This window comes from Cannabis sativa, unplaced genomic scaffold (assembly GCF_029168945.1).
Source record: "Cannabis sativa cultivar Pink pepper isolate KNU-18-1 unplaced genomic scaffold, ASM2916894v1 Contig5, whole genome shotgun sequence".
NCBI classification, from domain to species: domain Eukaryota; kingdom Viridiplantae; phylum Streptophyta; class Magnoliopsida; order Rosales; family Cannabaceae; genus Cannabis; species Cannabis sativa.
The window spans coordinates 133,351-158,998 of NW_026870041.1; the positions used below are offsets into that span (position 1 = coordinate 133,351).

Sequence of the window (25,648 nt, forward strand, 5' to 3'; positions counted from 1 at the left end):
AAAACTATGTTCAAACAGTGTGTTGCATGCGTGACTATTTTATTTTATACGCGTGTAAAAGAGACTGTTTGAACATTGTTTTCTATATTGTAAATTATTCCGATTTTTTCAAAATTTTGTAGGATATCTTAAATAGCTATAACGTACATGAATATGAAAAAAAATTAGATTAAAAAATTCTTCTGGATGTCGAAACAAGTTAAAAGTGCATCAGTACATCTCTTTTAAGATGGTGCATTGTAGAATCAGCCCATGGTTTTTACTTTGATTTTGTTTTCTACATTGTAAAATACAATTGTACTATCACCAGTGCTCAGTTTTCATACTCATACGTGAAATTAATGATATCTTGATAAATGAGGGTCTCTTCTATTTTATGTATTTTTTTGTGTAAGCCACTAATGATGGACTAATATGTTGGATGTTAAGCTAACATACATAGGGGAAGATAATTATTTTATACGCATATATTTTAAAGGCTTTTTTCATAAATGTACAACAAAAATAAAATAATTACAAAAAATATAAAAAAAAAAAATTATTTGAAAAATTATACATTTTGAAAATTTATTACATAAAACTATAAATTTTAATCATTAAATAATATAAATCATTAATGATTAAACTAATTACCATAAATAGATTACTGTAATTAATGTTTCTAATATTATTTTTAATATCTTATTTTTATGTTTATTATATTAATGTTTTAAAAATTATTAATAATAAAACATGTTTATTAAAATTAAAAATGAAGAATTCTATAAAATTAACTAAATAAATAATAAAAAGTCTTATAAAAATAAACAAATTAAATATTTTTTTTTATTAAAGAATAAATGTTTATTATCTATTTTAGTATGAATTATTATAATTTAATAAGTTTTTTTTTTTTCAATAAAATACAATATCAAAATTATAAATGTTAATGTATATAAATATAAATCAATGCTTAAAATTACTAAAAATAAACATTTACACAATGTAGCCGATATAATAAACATATCTGAATATTATTATTTTGTTTATTAAATTAGTATGTTTAATAAATAGAAAACAAAATAAACATATATATACAAAGTATTTTATATTATTAGTATGTTTATTATAATTGTAAATATAAAAATAGACATAGCCAATTTATACTATACTAAAATAAATGTATTTTCTTTTTATTGTGTCTATATATTTATTATTTTTTAATGATTTAGTGGACGAATTTTCTATTGAAATACAATTCTTACATCAAAAAATAAATAAACAAACATAACTTTATAAACTCCAAATATTATTTAATTAGAAAAAATAAACAGGATACAATAAACAAAACAAAAAAAAAGATAAACAATTTTTTTTATAAATATTATTTATTCTCTAAAAAATTACTAAAAAATAAACATGACACTAATATAATAAACCTATGTAAATATTATTATTTTGTTTATTAAATTAGTATGTTTAATTAATAGAAAATAAAGTAAACATATATACATACAAAATATTTTCAAAGATTTTTCAAAAAAAATGTCATAATACATATTATGAATATTAAATTAAACAACATAATAGCATTACCAATATGATAATATATAGGACATATATGACATATTTTAATAAAAAAATCATGATTATATATGTATTGATTTTAAAAGATATACCATGCAATTATTAATATACAGATTATATACGTCATATTAGTAATATTGTAATACAAATTTTATTATTAATGTACAGATTATATACGTGATATTATATACCATGCCTAATACAAATTTTATTATTTATTAGTAATATTATTGATTATGGTTTGAAAGCTTACTCATTAAATGTTGTACAATTTAGCCATAAAATAATTATAAAAAGGATAAAAATATAATTATAGTAATCATTTTCATTAAATATATCCAATATAATTAAATTAAGAATTTGTATGATTTTATGTAAAAATATTTTCAAATGTGTACATTGTAACAATTAATTTTTTTTTGTACATTTTTTGTAATTATTTAAGAAAATATATACAGTTATGTATAAAATATCATATATTTAAATACTGTTTTTTATATTGTAAATTATTTTAAATTTATCAAAATTTTACAGAATTATAACTTATCCAAAAACACAAGGTCCAATCTGTAATTTTTGCAAAACACAATGTCCAAAATGTTATTTATCTAAAAAAAAATAAGTGAGGAAAAAAAAAGTAATATAGGATTTGTATTTTCAATTTTTTTTTTCAAGAAATTTAAGTTCATTCTATTATTAGAGTACACAAATCTATTTTTACTTCTAAAACTTATATATATATAGTTTCTTTTTTCTTTCTTAGTATTCTTTTTTTTCTCACTTACCAAACAATACAATACATTGTCTAGATTGAACTAAAGACAAAAAATGGGAGACCAAAGCAAAAATAATACATCACAATTTCACACCCACATGACTCCCAAACTCACTCCTACATCCCTTCCTCAACGCAATAACCAGGATTGGTCGCCGCCGGTCGACGAGGCTTCCTCCACTGCACCCACATCTCCTCCTTCATCTACTACTCAAGATTCTTCTGTTCATAGTAATCAACTTTTTTTTTTTTTTTGCATTTACTTTGTTTCTCTGTAAATCATTTTCCTTGCGTTTCTTGAACAATGAAATTGGGTACATATGGTATTTTATTGCTTGGTTTTTGGATAATTTATGTCTCCAAGAATCATAAGATAGGATGATTTGGCTTTGCCAGCTGATGAGATTGTCTTGCTGTATGATTCTCCGATGATGTTCTGAGACTGGCCTGTATATTTTGATTGCTATAACAATATCTTGAATCGGGTGTGTCTCGATTGTTTGAGTGCTGATTAAGTACCTTAAGTATCTGTTTTCAGAATCTATAGATTGACAGACTTTTACAAGAACTATATTGGATTTTTGCATTTCTTGGGATTCATTTGGTGTGTTCTTGATCTATGGGCTGGTTTTAATTGCAAGTTTGTATTGATATCGGAAAGATAGCTTATAATTCTTTTGGTTTAATCAACTGGGTATGTGGCAAGTGCATTGAGTGTTTAATTTGGCTTCTAGGTAGTTTATTTATTTGTTAATGTAATTTCTTTTTAGTTTATGTATGAATATATTGTATTGTCATTGGTTTTGATTATAATTTGTAATGATACGCTGTCTTTTTCTTCTTCAATGCAATCCTTTAATGCGTCGGTGTTATTTGTTGGTCCTGTTTTCAATATCAGTAGATTAATTTGTGTTTTTTGAGCTGGTTAATGTTCAAGAATTATCGAATTTGATTATAATATTTTCGCACCATCTTGTTCTGATAGAGTTATTCCATTTCTATTTCTTAGTGTTGTTGCATTAGGGACTGATAAAACGGACTTTGAATGTACTAAAAGTGGATTGTGTTTTGCAGCTGAAATGACTTCAATGGTTGCTAAGGCAGGTAGTTGTAGCGGCCAAGTATCTTCACCAGTAGCTGTTCAAGAAAAGGGAAGTAGGAATAAGAGGAAATTTCGGGCCGATCCACCTTTTGGTGGCACACATAAGATTGTCTCTTTACCTCAAAGTGAATGTTCAGCTTATGAATTCTCTGCTGACAAATTTGAAATTGCCCCAGGTCATGAGCAATCTGGTGTCTGTGACTATTGTAGTTCCAATCTAGAGCAATCTGATAATTTAAAACTTGACCTTGGCTTGTCTAGTAACGTTAGTTCATCTGAAGTTGGGCTTAGCCAACCTAGTGAGGAATTAGAGGTAGATGAATGTGAAGATGCTGGTTGGAATGATCTTACGGAAGCCCAGCTTGAAGAACTTGTTTTGAGTAATTTGGACACTACCTTTAGGACTGCAATAATAAAAGTTATGACTTGCGGCTACACTGAGGAAGTTGCTAGAAAGGCAGTCTTAAGGTCTGGCCATTGTTATGGGAGTAAAGACACGGTTTCAAATATAGTGGATAATACTTTAGCATTTCTTAAAGGTGGACAAGAGAATGATCCTTCAAGGGAGCATTGTTTTGACAGCCTACAACAGCTGGAGAAGTATGTATTGGCAGAATTGATCTGTGTTCTTCAAGAGGTTCGGCCTTTTTTCAGCACTGGGGATGCAATGTGGTGCTTGTTAATCTGCGATATGAATGTGTCTCATGCTTGTGCAATGGATGGTGATCCCTCGTATACTTCTGGTAATGATGATGCTCCAAGTGGGAGTTCATCTACTTTAAACCAACCTCAACTTAAAGTGGAATGTAAAAGTTCAGAATTGCATCTTTGTTCGCATAGTTGTCAATCTGAGGCACCTGCTGTAGCTTCAGTACCCAGCATAACAAAGCCAAAGGCTTCCCTTGGATGTGGTAGATTGGTTTCGAAGGAGGGAAAGAATTCCATTTCTGATTCTATGGATAAATCTTTCAGTGCTACTGGAACATCTCAATCTACCGCGTCAGAGGAGAAGCTTGGAAGCAGTAGAAGGGTCCATTCTGAAAGTAGCAAGAGAGAATACATGCTTCGGCAGAAGTCACTTCACCTGGACAAAGGTTTCAGGACTTATGGAAAAGGGACTTCAAGGTCAGGTAAGTATAGTGGTTTGGGTGGTTTAATGTTGGATAAGAAACCAAAATCTATGTCAGATTCTACTGCTGTAAATTTAAAGCATGCTTCCTCAAAGATAAGCAAGGCTATGGGAGTTGATGTGCCTCAAGATAATGGGAACAATAAGACTTCTGTCAATGCTGCAACCTCTTTCCCAGTAGCATCAAGCCTGGATACCGATAATGCATGTTCAATTTCTGTCCCTAAGAAGGATAATAGTCAGTCAACGTTACCTGCAGTCAGTAGTGTAACAGCAGTACCTGTGGTCGACACAGAAGTGTCATTACCTGCATCAGATACTCACCATGCTTTATCAGCTGCCGATACTGAGCTTTCTCTATCACTTTCTACAAAAAATAACTCTGCTGCTATTCCAACCCATTGTACTGCCGAGGCATCAAATTCTAGTTATGCTGGAATACCATATGATAAGTCTTTGGGGCAATGGGTTCCTCGTGATAAAAAGGATGAAATGGTTCTGAAGTTGGTACCAAGGATAAGGGAATTGCAAAATCTGATGCAAGTGTGGACAGAATGGGCAAATCAAAAGGTTATGCAGGCTGCCCGTAGGTTGGGTATGGAAAAAGAGGAACTTAAGATCCTAAGGCAGGAGAAAGAAGAAGTGGAGCGCCTAAAGAAAGAGAAGCAAACTCTAGAGGAAAACACCATGAAGAAGCTTTCTGAGATGGAGTTTGCTTTGAGCAAAGCTAGTGGTCAAGTTGAACGAGCTAATTCTGCTGTTCGGAAGCTTGATGAAGAGAATGCAGCACTGAGGCAGGAAATGGAAGCTGCAGAACAACGTGCTGCAACGTCTGCTGCAAGCTGTGAGGAAGCATCAAAGAGGGAGAAGAAAACGTCAGTGGAGTTTCAGTCATGGGAAAAGCATAAGACCTTTCTGCAGGAAGAATTAACAATGGAGAAGCACAAGCTATCGAAGATGATCCAGGAGCTAGAGCAGGCAAAGTATAGGCATGAACAACTTGAGGTATGCGTGAGAAAAAATTGTCATTTCTGATTTCTATAAACTTCCTTGGTCCTTTTAGTAATCTTAAGTTACTGTTTTGAGCTCTTTTCTCATTCAAAAGAAAAATATCACAGGCTAGATGGCAACAAGAGAAGAAATTAAAGGAGGAACTATATATGCAGTCAAGTTCAGTGAGAAAAGATAGAGAGCAACTAGAGGTTTCAGCAAAATCATCGGAGAACATGATGAAATTTAAAGCAGAAAACAATCTAAAGAAGAACAAAGATGATATTCAGAAGCTCGAAAAAGAAATCTCTCAACTCAGACTGAAAATTGAGTCTCCAAAAATTGCTGCGCTCCGAAGGGGGAATGATGGAAGCAATGGTCGCAAGTTGGCAGATGTCAAAAGTGACCAGTATCAAAATCAAGCAGCTGCAAAGATGAATGACCACTCGGAGACAGGCAGTGTAAAACGCGAAAGAGAGTGTGTTATGTGCCTCTCAGAGGAAATCTCTGTAGTATTCCTTCCATGTGCTCACCAAGTGGTTTGCACAAAGTGCAATGAGCTCCATGAGAAACAGGGTATGAAAGATTGTCCTTCTTGTAGGAGCCCCATACAGAGGCGTATTTCAGTACGTTATTCTCGCTCTTAATTTTTTTAATTTTTATTTCATTTTTGTTCTGGAATTTGATTTGAGTGGTTTTGAATAATAGATTGTGGGACTCCATATGAATATTGGATAATCCATTTGAGTTCCAAATTGGTCTCTTCACAACATATGATGTTAAATGTACCTATAAAAACAGTTTTGTTGACTCATTTAAAATGAGTCTAAGATATAATATTGCAAATTTTAAAGAATACCATTACACTCTCTCTCTCTAGTGAAATAGAAATTGGAATTGAATTTGCACATCTTGAGTAATGTTTTGAATTTTCTTTGAGAATTAGTGAATTTCTTAAAATAAAATTGATGAGGATAATACCCTTTTGACTTATGCTAGGGAAAGAAGGGGAAATTATTTTGCTCAAATTTTATGATTTCTTTTGAATCATTTTATAAAAATTTTGTTAAATTGAAATTTCCTTTTCTAATTTCTCAAAAAAAAAAAAAAATCTTTTTCTAAAAATGTGTTCTCTCATTTTCATTAGTGTTGACCTCGCTTTTAGCTAACAACAGTGAGTAAAAAATAAAGCGATTAAGTAAGATAATTAAAAGAAAGTAAAAACAGTATAGTAGAGTGAACACCAAATTTAAAGAGGTTTGGTCCCGTAAGTATGGTAATAGTCTTTTCTCCTAGTATTTCTCTTGAAAGCTCTTACAATTGATCACTGAGTAACTTTTTCTCTTAGATCACTCTTTTCTCTCTAGAGTATATTTCTGCAACAATTTTCTCGATCCCTTTTATAGTGAGGATTCTGTTATAAATATAATATATAAAAATAGATAAGGATTCTGTTATAAATATAATATATATTGTTATATAAAAAAATTGAGATAAAATTACTCTAGATGTCAAAAATAGAAAACATTAGTATGAGAAAAAATAATGCCGTCTAAGAATCTCCCCATATAAATCGAAGTCTATTTATCATTTAAAAAAGAAAAATATAAGGTTTAATAATTTAACATTAAAGAATGAATTGTATCATAATAATGTTTATTAGTGGTCTTAAGTTTTTTTTTTCATTGTTTGGTTCCTTTTAAGATAATATTATTGTATTCATTCCATTGTTATAATGAAATCTAAATAAAGGGATGAGTAATTGTGTGTTTTTAAATATCTTCTTAGCTCTGCCAAAGATTTTAAAATCTTAGTTTTGGATAACGATAAAGAGTCTCTTGCGATCACAACAACAAGGCTAGAATTATGTTCGTACAAGGCAATAATAAATTTCACAATTGGAATTGAAAATTTTCGATATCTGACAATTATACTTGTTTCAAATTCAAATTTTCTCTTTCAAATGTTAAACTTTATCTTATTTTGTACGAACATAATTCTAGCATTGTGGTCGTGATCGAAAGAGTCTCTCTATTGTTTTCCACCACTAATATTTGAAGGCTTTTGGTAAATTTAATAACATAGTTGAACACACAATTTTTTTTTTTTTAATTTTGATTTGGCTATAGTAATGTAATCATACAGTAATAATTACATAGAAGGAATGAAAGAGTGAAAAAAATAGATAGAGTGAATTGGACAATTCATGTTACATTGATATATAATTACATATTTTCCAATACATTTTCTCATTATTAACAACTTAAATTATATTTAATTTGATTCTAATCAATAATATTTGTTTTGTTTGGCTGGTCCTCTTGGAATTTTGTTGAGAACATTGTGTTCAAATTTGATGTACAATTTTTGGGAGTCTCGATAGAGTTTTGCAGCAAGATTATCCACTTCATTTCGATGTCGTTCATACAAACCTGGAAGTGTTTCGAAGCACAACACCACTTCATAGTTCCATCCACACCAATAAAATTAAACAAAGTTAGTTGAAATTGAAATTATTAAATGTAATAGCTAGCAATAAATTTGTACTTTGTATGCAATAACTCTAAATATCATGTATTCTTTGTATGAAAAGAGTTATTTATATTGTAAAAATTATCGATTGAATTCTGTTTTATAAAATGATACATTGGCTCTTGTAATTTTCCAAATAATACAAAATGGTTACTTGAACTCAATTTTTGATAATTTTTTTTATAATCTACTTGAAAATAATTCTTAACACGAACAAATACAATTTATGTACCAAGTTTTGTCATAATAACTCTAGATCAAGTTATTATTAACTTTTATTTTGACAAAAAAAATAATCCAGTGTACTATTTTGTATCATTTTAGAAAATACGCAGTCTAATTGTCATTTAATAAAACAAATGATTTTGTAGAATATAAAAATATAGAATCTATAATAATATTTAGCATAATATATAGCTGAAATAATTGTAATTATTGATTGTGGAAGGTATAAATATGTAATTCTAATAGTTATATTTTGTTATTCTTACCAATGTAGAAAAGATTCAAAGTGTCCACATAATTCCCAATAATTGATAACATCCAAAGAGTTAATATTGCCTGCACAAATTGAGAATCCAAGAGTGTAAATTGATGAAAAAAATGAATTTTTCTTTGTTGACAATTTTGAAAATACTACATAAAAAATGTCATTTTTGCAAAAAGAGTATGATATTCACATATGCATATTTGGGAGGATATAAATATAAATATAAATGAACAAGTGTTTTTTCATAATTACCAGAAAAAAGAGTCGAATATCTCTTCCACTTGAAATGTCATAAAATTTCATTAAAACCCAATTCACATTTCTAAAGAAAGATCTACATGTTGATTCTGGCAGAGTAAATTCATCAAAATGTGGTGGATTCCTGTAATAATTAATAAACAGTAAAATTTCAATGTAAAAATATACTTTAAACTAAACAAATTATATTTTAATTGAGATATTATAATTAATAAATAGAATATACTCGAAAAAAATATCTAAAATATCACTGTAATAACAATAATTATAAATAATTTTTAATACTGTGTCATAATAAAATTATTTTGAGTAAATATAATATTTAAATATGATTATAATTTAGAAAAAAAACTATTAATTTTACATAAACATGTACGTATATATTTTATTAAAATATAATTATTCTTATATAGAGATATACTTTTTTAATATATGATTTAAAAAATATATAATTAATTACGATTTAGAGATTATTCTTATGCATTTCAAAAAAAAAAAGAGATTATTCTTATTTATAACTGTCCTAAATTGATACTTAATTTTTTTTATATAACAAATTATAAATTATTCTTGAACAGACTCGGCCTTGAGCATAGGCGGACTAGACTTGTGACTAGGGCCTACCTAAAAAAATAATCTTTTAAAATTACATAATTTTTTTTACTAATTTTTAAAAATACTATATATTTTTTTAAATATTTTCTTTTATAACCCACTAAATTTTAAACTGGACCTATTCTTGAATTAAATATTCTTAAATATTACATTGTAAGATTTTTTAACTAATATGTAAAGAAAAGATGTATGTATTTATATAATAATACCTATTGAATAGCCATGCTGCTCGAAACCAAAGGCATATGGTTACCATTGTGAAAAGAAGAATATAAGAGAGAAGAGTAACTAAATGGAACTCAGCTACTTCGAAAAGAAACCATATAATTGTTAACCCAGCTAATATTGCACCAGATACTTTCTTGTTCCTCCATAACAACACATCAGCAACTGCATTAATTTATATATTAACAATAATTAATATTAATTCTCAATTATCTAAAATTATTATACCCTTCTTTTAGGAATATTTGTTTTTATGTAACACCAAAAAATAATGCATTGTATATGTAAGTAGTCTTGACTTCTAAATTAGTTAAAATAGTGAAAATTACATATTTTATGAATTTTTATATAATTTGTGTAAAAATGTAAATTTTTAAATAGTTATTTTGTGGGAAAATTTAAAAAAATAAAAAATATGGAAAAATAATATAAGGTAACTAGTTACCCTAAGGAGGTAACTAGTTACCCTAAGGAGGTAACTAGTTACTCATTTGATAATGGGTAACTGAATAACCTATATTCCCCAATAAAATATGATATTTTAAAAAGTTTAAGGTTTCTTGTAAATAAAAAAAGTGGTATTTATAACAAAAAATGGGGCCAAAATTAAAACAAAAGGCCGTGTCAAAACTTTATAAAATCAAGAAACTAGAAAAAATTAGTGCATGTTTGACATCATAACTAAAAAATTGTTTTTTGTTTTTAAAAACAGAAAATTATTTTTAAAAACAATTTGGCTTGTTTGGCCTTGTTTTTTAAAAACAGTTACAAAAAACAAGTTTTCTGTTTTAAAAACCAATTCACTTTTAGTCAATATTGTTTTTAAAAATCACTAAACAAACGTGACTTGTGTTTTAAAAACTTCAAAAACTATTTTTTGTTCTCATTTCTAAAAACAATTTTTTAAAACAAAAAACAAAAAACAATACCAAACATGCTCTTAAGCTCTACACAATTTAATAGAGGATTCCAAAACAAATTATATTTGGTTCTTTATTATTATTATTAGAGAACTTATTGAATTTTTGGTCATGAATTAAATTCTATGGTAGCTAGTTGGCCATTCAAAACAAAAAGAAAAAAAAAACAAAGTGTAGTGTTTAATTTATTATATATAAAAACTATATAGTATATAGAATTATTTCATGAACAAAAACAATTAATACCTTTTCCTCCTCCAAAGGTGGCATGAAGAGACCTTCCACGACCATATAACCTAACTGGTTTTGTATGGGGACCAATCTGATCACGATGAAGATGATGATCAATATCAGAATCAGATGATATTGAATCATTATTATTATTATTATACATGATTATTATATATATATGTATGTGTGTTTAATTTATTTTGTCAAATAATTATAAGACAATTAATATGGATGATAGTAGTTTATATATGAAACCAATTAAATTCTAAACTTGAAAGCCAAGAAAGTCATAATCATAACATAACAAAGAAAAGAATGGCTTACTTACAAGGTTTGCTTCACACACACGTGCATGCATGCATGTCTCTAATCTTAGCACACGTCACATAATATTAATTATTAACAAAACCCCTTTGAATCATTAACTTTAATTAATTAAAAAAATTAAATTTAATTAATTAATTAATATTAAGGACTATTCATATTGTTGGGTATAGGTATATGCTTTTCCCTAATAATATAATATATATACTCTAATATGGGGATTTGGTGTGCTTGAGAGTTGAGACATTTGTCCTTCAACAATATATAAATTAAATTTCAGTCCCTTTTATTTAATCTACGATCCTTTAATTAGTTCTAATTTTAAATTCATTCGTTATAATTTAGAAATAGAATTACAACATTTCGTCCCATAATATGACAGAAAGTTATTTTACAGGCATATATATAAGAGAAAACTATAAATTTTATGTTTTTATATTATCTCTGCAAAAATTTTACTTTTATTTTTCAAAAAAATTATCTTATAAAAAAAAAATTTAACAAAAAGTTAAAAAAATATACGAAAACCTAACCAAATATATATATTTAGGTAACTACAGGGGTACTCACACTATAAATTTTTTTTACCTCTAGTCACAATAAAATTTGTGACTAAAAGTGAAACGTTGTGACTAATTATAAATTGTTATTCTTATGTTGTGACTAAAATGTTCGTGACTATAAATTATTATTGAGAATATGTGATATTTTTAAAAATTACTAAAATATTTTATGTATTTTTTAAAAGTATATTTTTTATAGGAGTTTTTGTTTGAATTTATGATAAGGTGTATGAGTTTCATGTAAAAATTAATTGACAATGAAATGAGTAATTCATTCATCTTATATATAATATTATTTTTCTACATATTAATAATGTGGGACTATTTCTAATACACAGGCTAAATTGGTAGAATTTGTGAGTGTACATGTCCGAAAATTTATGGATTTTTTCAAAATAAGTCAAAGACTACAATATTAGAAAATGGTACACATATGCCGAAATAAATAGAGGTTAAAGGCGAAGACAATTGATGCTTTTAATTGTTCTAATACCGTGTTAGAATTTAAAAAGTGTGTGATTAAAATGCATGTTTCATCGCAAAGTTAATTGTCTCTGAGAAGAATAGCTCATTATCTTATATATTGTATTATTTTTGTAAATATAGAACTATTTCTAATAGTCTCTTGATTGAGAGATGTGATGTGATTATAGGGAAAATTCTAGGTAACTTATTTGTCATTTCAATATTGAATATGAAAAACTGTTAATTAATTATAGAGTGACAAGTGTGGATAATTAATTCAAGAATGATTTTCAACTTTCCTGTCTTTTAACTCAAGAAGGTGATATGATAATGATCACAAATGGCTTGCTTATATAATGCATTACAATATATATGAGTGATGAGATCCATGAGGTGGATACAAATATTTACAATTATACAAATGTTTGAGAAGATTCTAGGGGTGGTGATCTTGGAGGTGAATACAAGAATGGTTTGGGTGGAATTTCCAAAGAATCAACACTCCCTTCCAACATTTCAATAACTCGACTCATAGCTGGTCGATTTGAAGGATTGGTTTGAATACACCACAAACTTACTATTATCATCTTCTTCACTTTCACACTATCTTCTTCATTAACAATTCTCTTCAATCCAATATATGTCACTTGTATTATTAGCTTGGATATTAACATTTTTTCTTCCTCCAATCATTTCTAACACCATCATTCCATAACTGTAAACATCTGACTTATGTGACACACTTCCAAAGCTTCTGTTAAAAACTTCAGGAGCAATGTATCCAACTGTCCCTCTTGGACCAAACATTGAAACAATACTTTCTTCTCTTTTACAGATTTTGGCCAAGCCAAAATCTGAAATTTTGGGGACAAAGTCAACATCAAGAAGAATATTATGAGGTTTGATGTCAAAATGTAAGATTCTTGTGTTGCAACCGCGATGCAGATACTCGAGTCCTCTGGCAATGCCGAGTGAGATTTGATAGTATGTTTCCCAATCCAACTGATGAATGTTTTCATTAGTTGTTCTGTCATCAAATATAAACTTCTCAAGAGATCCATTGGGCATGAACTCGTATATTAAAGCTCTTTTAGAACCTTCAAAGCAAAATCCCAATAAAGTAACAACATTGACATGGGAAGTTCTGCTTATGGTTGCTACCTCATTCATGAAATCTTCCCCATCTTTACCTTTGGATTGGTTCAACACCTTCACTGCAATAAGAGAGCCATCATCCAAGTTTCCTTTGTAGACATCACCAAAGCCTCCTTGGCCTAATTTTTGAGTGAATGAGTTTGTCATTTTCTTAATTTTTGAGTAACTGTATCTTCTAAGTTGAAGGTGTCCATGGATTTTCAGGAAGTTGTCAACATTTTCATAAGTTTGACTCTGTTTTTCCCAAAGTCGGAAGAGTACTATAAGTACTACAATTCCAATTCCACCAAGTGCACCCCCTGCAAGAATTTTGTAAGGATAATCTCACATAAGTATATATATATATATATGGTCATATTAACTGTATCATCTATCAAAATTGAAATGAATGTAAGAACAATTTGAGATGATGTATCTTACCTACTCCTACTCCTATCTTTATTAGCTTTCTCATCTTCTTTTGTCCTGAAACAATATTCATGTAGAAAACATGTGTTAACTAGTTAAAGAAATAAATAACAATAAATAAGAATAATTAGAATGTATGAGTAGTGAGGAACTAACTCCCCAAGATTATTAGTGCCTTGTGCTCCAATACCAAATACCTTTTGAATGCAAAACACACCGAAATTTATTATCTTTATCATTGTAGCATTTCCCTCCATGAAAAAAGCGGCATTTAAAACAATCACGATTTATTTCCACTTGAAAGATCAATTGATGAGGATAAGGATATGGAGGTGGAGGTGGATGTGAAAATGGAAGAGTGATAATTGGACATTGTTGTTTGAAGAAGCAAAATAGCCACTCACGACGAACCTTTCCATACTCTTGGATTTATTAATCTCATTCAAGGCCTTCACTCTTTGCTTTTCAAAGTCTTTATAAAATGTTTCATTTGGACCCTAAAATACGGCAAAAGAAAAAACACACAAGGACTAGTGAACATGATGATGTTTGTGGCTTGTGGGGTCATTCATCACTTTGAGTCTGATGTTGATATACTTACTAAAAGGGAATCAGACCCAAGTGGTTATTCTGAACCCATGACTGTTTCCCAGTCTTCATCCAGGTACAATTAATCTTTTATGGTCTGTATTCTATCCTCAGTTAAGGCTTTTACATCTAATTTTTTTTCTAGTTCCTGTTGACAAAATTTGGAGTTGGTTGTGTCGTTTTTCCTGGAAAAATCATAACTATGATTTCCAACTTAATGTTTTTTTCTTTTTGGCTTGTTTGATCCATAATTTCCTCATGGATCAAGCTTGAAATTAGAGAGAAATGAGGTGATTATAGTCAGCTCTAGTTGTTTTTGGTTTTGTTTCTCATGAGTCTGGACAGTTAGTTTGTTTCAAGTTTAGTTCTTTTCAGATCAAAAATTTCCTAATCTCTCTATCTCTCTTGTGTATTGTGTTCTTGTCTTACTGAAAAGAAACTTATACACAGAAAACTTAAGCAAAGAAGCTTGCATTTTCTAGACTCACTCTTCAACAAGCTTATTCATGTTTAGAGGATTGTAGTAGAAATCATAGTCTGTGCACATAATTTTATTAGTATTTTTAGTGTTCAGGCCAGGATTGTAATTGTGGCTGCACTTGTAAAGGGTTGTTGAGTTGTCAGCTGTATAATTATAGGAAGAGAAATGAGATGGATCAGTTGGGCTGGGAAGGGAGTAATAATTGATATGTTCACAACGGAAATTAGAGAATCTGAGTGAGAGATGGTGTCAATGTCAATTCTATACCAGTGCCCTTTTGCTTTCAATTGGATCTTCAGTCCATCTTCGAAACATTTCTGTTTGAGCACCCCACATTCATGGTTCATCTGGTCATCATCTCCACAAAGAAATTGTGGACATTTTGGAGGGAATCCCTCTTCTTCAGCTGAGCTTAGAAGCAGAGAATGTACCTGTATATTTTACCAAATATATATTGAGATGTTACTGTTAAGCCAAAATTTCACATTTAGAATATTAAAAATAAATGCAAAACACAATTTCACCTATGCCAAAATTATAGCATAAGAGTTTATTAACTTAAGTTCGACCCATCCAAGATTATAAGAATAATCTCTTAATTACAATCCTTTTATTTAAAGGAAATACCCTTTGATTCCAATTACAATGACATTAAATAATTAAAATAAATTTGGGAAATTTGGGGTAAATTTGGAATTGCGGCTGAACTCAGTCGATTTAATTAACCGAGCTGCCTACATACCTTCTTTGTGAAGGATCAAGCCACTTGTAGTTCAGAATGCGGTATTTTAGAATTTGGATATAAGGATTCCGGTAGATGACCATTTTCAGGAATCCTTTGCTATTTTTGAAAATTTGGAAAAATTCTTAGGTGTATGACCTTTTATGGAATTTTAAGATTTGTATTTTTTTCATACCATTTTGCGGTATTGGCGACTGCACTTAGTCTTAGCAACTAAGTTGCCTACGTATCCTTTTGTAGGAATCAAGTCAAACGTAGTTCCGAATTTTAATTTTTTATGAGGTGAATGACCTCTCTTTTGGAATGCCATTTAATTTGTATGGCTTTGAATTTTAGTGCACTTTTTTAATTTTTTAGGTAAAATTACCATTTTTGAGATTTTTGTGAGGTTAATGACCTCTTTGAAATTTGGTGAGGTAAGTGACCTCTTTAATATTCCAATATTAATTTTGGTGAGCTCATTTGGAATTTTGTGCCATTTTGTATGGCTTTGGAATTTTACCATTTTTTGTGATGAATTTGAGATTTGAGATCTTTTTATTATATTTTATAAATAAAAAGATTATTTGGCTGATATTTTAATTAATTTAATATAATTTCCAAAATTAGAAAAAGAAATAATTAAATTAATTATCTTTTTTTACACCTGCCATTTAAATTTAAAAATCGTAATTTTTAAATTTGAGATATGATCTATTGCTTAGATATATATCTCTATATAAACTTTACTGCTGCCCACTGAAGCATCCTTAAAAAAATTAGATTCCTCAATAATATTATATTATTTTTTTTACTTCATGTTGATCAATTTTCTTTGAGTATACTCAAGCGTTGGACTTTTAGCAGCATTCTGTGTTCTCTTTCTTTTTCCGAAGACTTCTCGGTTGTTGTGGTAATATACCGCAATTTAGGTGAGTGATTATAATCTTCCCATTTGTTCATACTAATTGTATATACATTTTGAATCAGATTTTTTTATATATGTATGTGCCTTGTATGTATTATTTTTACTCAGCAGTATATACATATCTTTCGTCTCTTCCTTTTTTGTAATCATTAGGATGATATGGCATATTTTTAAATTTAAGAAAATCCTTTGTTTTCTTTGGCCACGTGAGAGCCATGAAGTGTAATATATATGTATATATATACTTAACAGAAAACTTTTAGTATTTATACATATAAATATACTATACATATATCTATAACTGAACTGACGTATATACATATATATATATACACATATTACTTTTACTGATTCATACATATATAATAGCGAACCATCAAATCAGATTTTTTTGATGAAAAATCATGTCTTTTGGTATACTATTATTATAGCAGGTTTGTTTTCACAATCACTCTCGAGTAGTCGTATATCACTTTAACACACCACTCGGCCCACATATCATCGTAACTAATTTATATGTATATATAATTTCAGATGATCCAACAGAAAGATGATATTTCGACTGCAATTTTTTTATACCATTCGAGTAGTATATTTTATATTTTATACATTTCAGATACAAGCCATATCAAATTTTATATATACTTTCGATGGTGTCTTTTTTTCTTTGAATGGGAGGATTTTTTTATAAAAATATCCAATTTTTTTAGTGGAATGAGAGCATTCCATGGATGAGAGCATCCAATTTTTTAGTGGAATGAGGGCATTCCATGGATGAGAGCATCCAATTTTTTAGTGGAATGAGGGCATTCCATGGATGAGGGCATCCATAAATTTAATGGAATGAGGGCATTCCATAAATTTAATTTTAGTGGAATAAGAGTATTCCAGAGATGAAAGCATCCAAATTTTTAGTGGAATGAGGGCATCCCATGGATGAGGGCATCCATTTTCATTTATGGAATGAGGGCATTCCATAAATGAATAGAGAAACAACAAAAAAAAAATCAGAACGAGAGAGGAGCAAAATAAACATCAAAAGAAAAAAAAAAAAATAGGAATGAGATCATTCCCTGAACACTTACCCAAGCTTTTTGATTGTTGGTAGAAAAGTATCGTAGTTTTTTTTTTGTGTTTCTTTTCTCTCCTTCTCAGATTTTTTTTTCAAAATATCGATCCTTTTTCATTCTCAACTTCTCCTATTTATAGACCCTATTTTTTCCAATAAAATTATTATTTTTTTTTATCCTGTAACGTAAAGGATGAGTAAAAATAGGGGAGTGGGGAGTTGAGATCCTATTTTCTCTCTATTTGACTGATATTTTTTTTTATTATTATTTTAAAAACCAATAATGAAATAATAATAAATTTATTTATTCCTCTTCTTTTTTTTTTATCGTTCAACAGATGCCCCCTCAAGCAAGTGCGTGTCATTTATGTACACACATCTTGCTTGAGAATTTTGTATTTTATTTTGTCTGACCTACTTTTTTTGTGCAGTATGTCTAATTTTAGGGGACTTGGCTCTCAAAGAGCTCCGAACAATTTAGGAAGAGAAATAGAGGTTGGACCATCTTATCGACGCTCCATTTCATTGAATGAAGTAAAAGCATCCAATGACCATCAAGATCCTGTTTCTTTGTGTAAGATTGAAGATGTAATCTCGGGTGACTTACAATATAATTCTTCGCTTGATGATAATGTTGTCCAGCACACTCGAGGCTTTGGTCCCAATTTTCAAGCTAAAGTTCTTGGGGATATTGACAATAAACAGGATGCTGATATGGATCACCAAGTCACAGTGGACTTTTATCCAAGCCTTCATCGTGTTTTAGCAGAGAAAAAGGCCAATAACAATTTTTTCTTTCATGGACATGCTATATTTGCGACATATCTTATTGAATGGACAGACCTTATTTTGCGCACAAATCGAGATACTTTGAATCATGCTGGGATTTATGGAGCTGTTTATATATCGAGATATCCATTCAACTATGAGAGATCTGTATGGCGAGCTTTTTCTGAACTCTGGGGTCCTCTGTCTAACACATTTCATCATAGCAGTGGTGAGATGGGAATATCTCTGTATGATTTGAAGGTTATTGGAGGGTTACCTATTTTAGGAATTCCTTATGAAGAGTTCATACCTCTTAACAAAAAATTGGTTGGTGGCACTCCATATCATTCTACTACTGCAGAGCTTTTAAGGTTCCACACTCAAATTTATAATTATTTGAAGAGTGTCAAAGTTTATGCCAAATCAAATGATATAAATGTATCTTGGGAGCAGTGGATAGAATTTTTCTATAGAGGGAAAAAGATGTTTCAAGGTGTGAGACAAAACTCGACTTGTGAGGCCATTGGAGAAGACGACCAAAGGAAAGGTAAATCAAAAGTTAATCTTCACTCTATTCCATTGAACATTTCAAAAGAGGGTAGTCTTGCAGCCTTTCTGTCTTTATGGCTAAGTCGTTTTGTTTTTCCTACTGAGGGCTCCAACATTAGACCTGAAACTTTTTATATGGCTTCAATGATGGCCCACGGACACAAAGTTTCACTTGCACCCTCTGTTTTGGGATACATTTATCGAGCTTTGTATGATTCAGCCATACATGGCCAGGGACGAGGTCAAGCCTTCTTACCTATGCATTATGTGATAGGTTGGTTAGCCGAGCATTTTCGCCATCTCTATAGTGGTTGGGATCTTATGGATCTTCCTCATTTAAGTAAGTATGGCGGGATCCCTGCTGAACGTCGAAGCATGAATGGGGCTAGACATATTTTAAGGGGAGAGGATTATGTTATGCATCGGCCATATTCATTTCCCATGGAGAAAGATCTAGACTTTCTAGATAATGAAGATTTATCTGATGAGAAATTTGAGTTACTGATTTCTATGCGCTCTTCTTTGCTACCCGTAAGAGTGGGTAATGATGCATATTTAGAACCTTATTATCCTAACAGATTTGCTCGCCAGTTTGGTTTCGATCAAGGTGTGCCCTCAGATAAGTTTTGTCTGAGTGTTCCTAGGAGGAGGCAGTGTGGAATAAGCGAAATCGCTAAAGCTTGGGTTTTAATATTAAGGAGAAATACTGGCATCCACTTTCACATTCCTAGGACTCTCCGTATGGGTCAATGCACGTGGTGGTACTGTCGTTGGTGGGTGAGGAGTTGCATTCCATACTTGGGGAGATCTGTGAAGGCCATTCATTCAACATTGTCCAAGCAACCATTCAAAGAAGAGGAGTCAAATTATGTGATCAAAGACATTCGCTTACTTTACTCCAACCACCGAAGAAGTTTTTGAGAGATGTCCTCCCCAACATAATGAATTCTACGGCGCCAACTATGCTGATACTGAGTCGGACATTGGATCAGAAAATGTCCATTCCTTAGTCCCACATTTCAAGCAAAAGAAACGTGCGAAGCATGACGAGTCTAGTCGTATTGAAGATGTCTTCTTCCCACTAACTCAGAGTTCAGAAATGCCACCATCTGATACTTGCTTCGGAGCTTCTAGCTCTAGGGATGAACAACTTATCGACTTTGATGGGTTTGATGATTATGTTAACAAAGAATTTGACAGTGAGGCATTGCCTGCAGAGCCAACCATTCCACCAGAACCGATTGTCTCAGCAAAGACGGGTACTCCATCATCACTTGTTCCTTCAGATTTGCTTATCCCTCGACCGAACCCGGTGTTGACAGTGTCAGCTTCAGCAATCACCAACTCAGACTTGAATGAGCATACCAAAAAGTTTGTGATTGAATGCATGAAAGACATTCTTCATTTGTCATCTTCTCCTCTGACCACATCAGACATTTCAAAACATCGTGCTGACGTGAGTATGCAACTCGACGTGTTGAGTACCCTTTGCGGGCATTATAAATGTGGCTTAGCAGAAGTTGCATGGTTCACTGATAATGTTAATGACTTGCTCAAAACTCAAGAAAAGTTTCTCGCTTCTGCTCAAGTTGTTGAGAATGCCCTTAGTCTTGATGAATCTCTTATCATAGATCTTCTTCGTCGTGATAAGGATAATTTGGCAGCTATAGATCATTTGTCCATATCTGTTACTAACAAGACAAAGGATTTTGAAGATTTTAAAGCAAAGGAAGCAGAGATTATTGCGGCAGAACTAGCCATACAACAGCGGCGAGCTGAGTTCGAAGCTGAAAAAGCATCATTTGAAGTAGATCTTTCTAGTCTCAATGATTCCTTGAAGGAGAAACGACATCTCGCTGAGGAGATAGATCAGTCAAAGAACCAAGCTAATGTGGAAAAATTCCATGAAGCTGAGAGAGCGAAAGCAACACTCAAGATTCAAGAAGAAGAGATCCAGAGGAGACTCGGCGCTTTGACTTTATTTCTCCAGATGGACTGAAGATCTTACAACTTTGCTTAAAAATTTTTTTTTAGCTTTAGTTTTAGTTTTTGTTAGCCCTTTTTTTTGTTTATTAGCCTTGAGGACTAATAGTATTTTGTCATTTAGACCTTTTAGAATTTTGACTCCTTTGTTAGGAGGAATAAAGAATATTTATTTTTTTATTTTGTGGCTGCATCCAATTTTTGTTCAGATTGCCTACGTACCCTTTTAAGGGATCAAGCCGTTCGTAGTTCTTTACAATTTTTTTTTTTTTTGAGGAGATAATTTTTTTATTTTGTGTGGCTGGGCCTAGTTATAAACTAGATTGCCTACGTACCCGGAGTGGGATCAAGCCTTACGTAGTTCATTGCACACTCGCTTTTTTTAAGTGCGCTGTCTACACCATGGGTAAATACCCTTTTGTTTAAATGTAGAACTTTTTGATGAACTTCCCATTAACACACGGATAAACGCGTTGGCCTTCTGCATTTGAAAGTTCATATGCCCCTCTTAAGAAGACCTTAGTAACAACATAAGGTCCTTCCCATTTTGCCTCAAATTTGCCTTTCATCCTTCTAGTTATGACAATTGGTCGTTTCACAGTAAGCACTAGATCTCCAACCGAAAAAGATCGAAATTTAACTTTCTTGTTGAATGCCCCAGCTACCTGGGCTTGGTAAATTTCGAGCTTTTGTTGAATAGCAAGCCGCTTTTCATCTAATGCTTCAAGCTCGGCTAGACGGACTTGCACATTTTCATCTGGGTTTGTTAGTTGAGTAGCAATTCTTAATGAAGGTATTTGTACCTCCAGAGGTAACACTGCCTCAGACCCAAACACCAAGTTATAAGGTGTACAACCAGTCGCAGTCCTCACAGTGGTTCTATATGCCCACAAAGCTTCTAAGAGGCGTTCATGCCAATCCCTCTTATTCTTTGTCGCTGTCTTCTTCATGATTTTGCATAACACTTTGTTAAATGCTTCTGCTTGACCATTTGAAGACGGGTTGTAACTAGCCGAGAAACTGTGGTTGAATTTGTACTTGTTCATCAATTTGACCATTGCCTTACACTTGAAATAAAGGGCATTGTCGGAGATAATTTTTGAAGGAACCCCGTATCGATAAATTACGTGGGTCCTTATAAAATCAGCGACATCTTCCGCCCGTACTTCTTTTAGTGGTACGGCTTCGGCCCATTTAGAGAAGTAATCTGTGATGGCCAAAATATACTTATGGGCTTTGGAAGAGGGTGGCGTAAAAGGACCAATGACGTCCATTCCCCAAGTTTCGAAAGGCCATGACAGTATAGAAGGATGGAGTGGTTGAGGGGGTTGATGGATGAAATCTCCATGTAATTGGCATGACTTACAACATTTAGCAAAATTAATTGCATCTTGAACCATAGTAGGCCAATAGTAACCCAACCGCTTTAATTGAGCTGACAATTTTGGGCCAGCTTGATGGGCGCCACATGCACCGGCATGAGTCTCTTGAAGTGCATGTGCCGCTTCTTCTATCGAGAGACATCTCAATAATATTCCATCGAATGAACGCTTGTACAATGTGTCATTAAAGACCACAAATCGAGGCGCTCTTCTTCTTACATCCACTCTTTTCTTCAAGTCTTCTGGCAAGACTCCTTTTTGGATGTAGTCTTTGATTGGCTGACGCCAGTCATTTTCATTTGCACTATCCAGAAAGTTATCAAGTTATTTGTATTTCCTTCTTCAACTCTTTCCATAGATTGGGATAATACATGGCGTTCCCCTATGGTAATTTGAAGATCCCTTTCTTCGAAGTGTTAGTGATGCAGCTAAATTAGCCAATGCATCAGCTTTACCATTTTTTGATCTGGGGATGTGATTTAGAGTTATATCTTGAAATTGGCCAAGCAAATATTTAGCCTTTTCGTGATAAGGGACTAAATTCTCATGCTTGACCGCAAATTCACCACTCATTTGTTTAATAACCAAAAGAGAATCACCAAATACCTCCAATGATTGTATTTTCATTTCGAGTGCAACTTCGAGGCCGATAACTAATGCTTCATATTCTGCTACATTATTTGTGCATATAGCTAGAATATGGAAAGAGTAAGGTATTAGGCCTCCTGACGGTGTCACAAAGACAATTCCCGCACCTGCCCCACTACTTCTTGCTGCCCCATCAAAATATAATTGCCACGATGAAGTATCAATTGCGAAGACTTCTTCATCTGGAAGATCCTCTCGCAACTCCATATCATCTGGAATTGGGTGTGCTGCCAGAAAATCAGCCAAAGCTTGTCCTTTTATTGCTTTTTGCGGGACAAAGTTAATTTCAAATTCTGACAACATCATGGACCATTTGGCAAGTCTTCCAGACAACACGGGCTTGGATAGGATATATCTTAGCGAGTCAGCTTTTGACACTAAAGTCACAGGATGTGAGAGCAAATAGTGTCGTAGTTTTGTGACAGCAAAGATTAAAGCCAAACGCACTTTCTCAATTGGAGGGTAGTTTTGTTCTGCCCCTACTAAAGTTCTACTTAAATAGTAAAGAGCAACTTCTTTTCCCTCCTCATTATTTTGCGCTAGCATTGCTCCCAAGGAGCGGTCGAGTGAAGTGATATATAATATCAATGGCTTTCCTAAGATTGGAGCTCTCAACACTGGTGGGTGCAACAGGTACTTTTTAATGCTTTCAAAAGCATTCTGGCATGCCTCATCCCAAATGAATGGGACATTTTTCTGCATCAATCTCGAAAAAGGTTGACATCTACCAGACAGGTTTGAGATGAATCTTCGAATATACGCAAGTTTTCCCTGTAGTCCACGTAGTTGACGTAAATTACGCGGGGGAGGCATTTCCAAAATTGCTTTGATCTTTGCAGGGTCGATTTCAATTCCTCGATGTCTGACGATAAACCCGAGGAACTTTCCAGATGTTACCCCAAATGCACATTTTAAAGGATTCATCTTGAGATTGTGTTGCCTGAGCCTGTCAAAGACTCGTTTTAAATCATCAAGATGATTTGTCCTTTCTTTTGTTTTGACCACTAGATCGTCGACATAACATTCGACAGTATTGTGCATCATGTCTTCAAAAATTGTGGTCATTGCTCTTTGGTAGGTTGCCCCTGCATTCTTGAGGCCAAATGGCATAACTGTATAACAAAATATGCCTTTTGGTGTCCGAAAAGCAGTGAGCTCTTCGTCCTCGTGTGCCATTTTGATTTGGTTGTACCCAGAAAATCCATCCATGAATGATAAGGCATCAAAACCAGTGGTAGCATCTATCAATAACTCAGTGATGGGGAGTGGGAATTCATCTTTTGGGCAAGCCCGATTAAGATCTCGATAATCCACGCATATGCGGAGTTGCCCATTTTTCTTCATCACTATGACGATGTTTGCAAGCCAAGTAGGATACTGAACTTCCCGAATAAACCGACAATCTCTTAACTTGTCAATTTCTGCCTCGACTTTGGGAAGTAATTCCGGTCGAATCCTTCTTTGAGATTGTTTAACAGGGGTAGCGTCTTTTGATACTGCCAACCTGTGGACAGCAACCTTTCGGTTCAACCCCGGCATGTCTCGGTATAACCAAGCAAATACATCTTTGTTCTCGCGAAGGACTTGTATGTACTGTGGTAACTCTTCTTCGGATAATAAAGCACTGACAAACACAGGCTTTGGATCATCCTCGGTCCCGAGGTTGATCTCTATTAAGTCATCCACAGTTGCTTGTCCTCCATCTTCGAATTCCTGAGGTGCTGGTTGAAAGATGTCTATAAAATCTTCCGAAGGGTTTGAGCTTGAGCCTTCATCTTCTACGGTCAAGCTTTCTTCGAAAGAGAGGTAATTGACTTGAGCAAAATTTTCTCCATCTTCTTGTGTTTCATGTCCCTGAATAGTAATTCTCAAAGATTTCTTCTGTTTTGGCATCCACCGTTTTTGCTTTTTAGTTCCCTTTGACTGTGGAGCACTTGGGAAAACAAGCCTTTCAAATGCTGACACTCGTGGGGTGGATGTGCTTGGCTCAAGTCTATCAAATACTGAGACTCGCGGGGAAGGTGTAGGAGCATCGTTGCTGTGAAACATCTTTTGTTCCTCCTCTGTTAACTCATCTGGTTCAAAAGAAGCTTTTAAACAATCACTATTTTGATGGATTGTGACTCCTTTTTGCTTCTTAAAATGAACATTTTTCTTCGTTGTTTTGAAGGTTTTCGGAGTTACAGAAGTGGAGGACGTTTTATTGAGAGTAATGACTCTTTTATTTTTCTTGCTATCTTTACCAAAGGAAACCGAAATTTGCATTTTACCCTTGGGTAGTGACTGATCGATTTTCCTTAGTGGTAAAGTAAAGCTTGTCATCAAGGCTGTCATCGAATCTTCGATCGGTGTCAAAGCTTTTTGCCCTACTCCTCGTTGACTTTTAGGGATATACTTGAAGGTTCGTTTTTGGCTAGATACCTTCAAGTTCTCCTCTTTGGACTGAGGAGATTTCACAAGGGATAGTCGCTTAATTTGTGGAGAGTTTTGTACGACTGAGTTTTCGTGACGTTTGCTCTCCTCAGGTTTCCCTTTCAAGATGGTGACATTAGCTGGCTTGTAAAACTTTGCATCAGCATAATTCACTTGTTCCCCATAAAAGGGATTCGGGTCTGCATTGACACTTTTGACTTTGCCTTCCTTGCAAAACTTAAAGCATTGGTGGAGTGTTGAAGGAATGACTCCATATTCATGAAGCCATGGTCGCCCTAACAACACATTGTAGGATGTGTCTGAATCGATAACATGAAATAAGGCTTCAGAATTTAACTCGCCTATTTCAA

The 25,648-nt window shown here is 32.4% G+C and overlaps 2 protein-coding genes and 1 pseudogene across 2 annotated transcripts; 1 reads left to right on the top strand and 2 right to left on the bottom strand.

The window, feature by feature from the left end:
* The first annotated feature begins 2,330 nt into the window (after nucleotides 1-2,330).
* Nucleotides 2,331-6,418, top strand: LOC133033382 (putative E3 ubiquitin-protein ligase RF298). The gene is made up of 3 exons (XM_061108100.1): nucleotides 2,331-2,572; nucleotides 3,416-5,577; nucleotides 5,691-6,418. Exons 1-3 carry the CDS (start codon nucleotides 2,395-2,397, stop codon nucleotides 6,207-6,209), a joined length of 2,859 nt encoding a protein of 952 aa, XP_060964083.1. The 5' UTR covers nucleotides 2,331-2,394; the 3' UTR covers nucleotides 6,210-6,418.
* A 1,326-nt stretch (nucleotides 6,419-7,744) lies between these two features.
* Nucleotides 7,745-9,856, bottom strand: LOC133033383 (reticulon-like protein B14). Its single transcript, XM_061108101.1, has 4 exons — nucleotides 9,667-9,856; nucleotides 8,837-8,966; nucleotides 8,586-8,655; nucleotides 7,745-8,021 (listed from the first exon to the last, which is right to left on the bottom strand). The coding sequence occupies exons 1-4, from the start codon at nucleotides 9,711-9,713 to the stop codon at nucleotides 7,852-7,854; spliced, it is 417 nt and encodes a 138-aa protein (XP_060964084.1). The 5' UTR covers nucleotides 9,714-9,856; the 3' UTR covers nucleotides 7,745-7,851.
* Nucleotides 9,857-12,475: 2,619 nt separating this feature from the next.
* On the bottom strand, nucleotides 12,476-13,614 carry LOC133033373 (LEAF RUST 10 DISEASE-RESISTANCE LOCUS RECEPTOR-LIKE PROTEIN KINASE-like 2.4; annotated as a pseudogene).
* Nucleotides 13,615-25,648: the final 12,034 nt, after the last annotated feature.

Coding starts and splice junctions, on each gene's coding strand:
- LOC133033382 (XM_061108100.1), top strand. CDS start 2,395: ATGGGAGACCAAAGCAAAAATAATACATCACAATTTCACACCCACATG. Junction 2,573..3,415: donor TCAAGATTCTTCTGTTCATA/GTAATCAACTTT, acceptor TGTGTTTTGCAG/CTGAAATGACTTCAATGGTT. Junction 5,578..5,690: donor ATAGGCATGAACAACTTGAG/GTATGCGTGAGA, acceptor AAAATATCACAG/GCTAGATGGCAACAAGAGAA.
- LOC133033383 (XM_061108101.1), bottom strand. CDS start 9,713: ATGGTAACCATATGCCTTTGGTTTCGAGCAGCATGGCTATTCAATAG. Junction 8,656..8,836: donor ATATTCGACTCTTTTTTCTG/GTAATTATGAAA, acceptor CAATTTGTGCAG/GCAATATTAACTCTTTGGAT. Junction 8,022..8,585: donor TTTGAATCTTTTCTACATTG/GTAAGAATAACA, acceptor GGAACTATGAAG/TGGTGTTGTGCTTCGAAACA.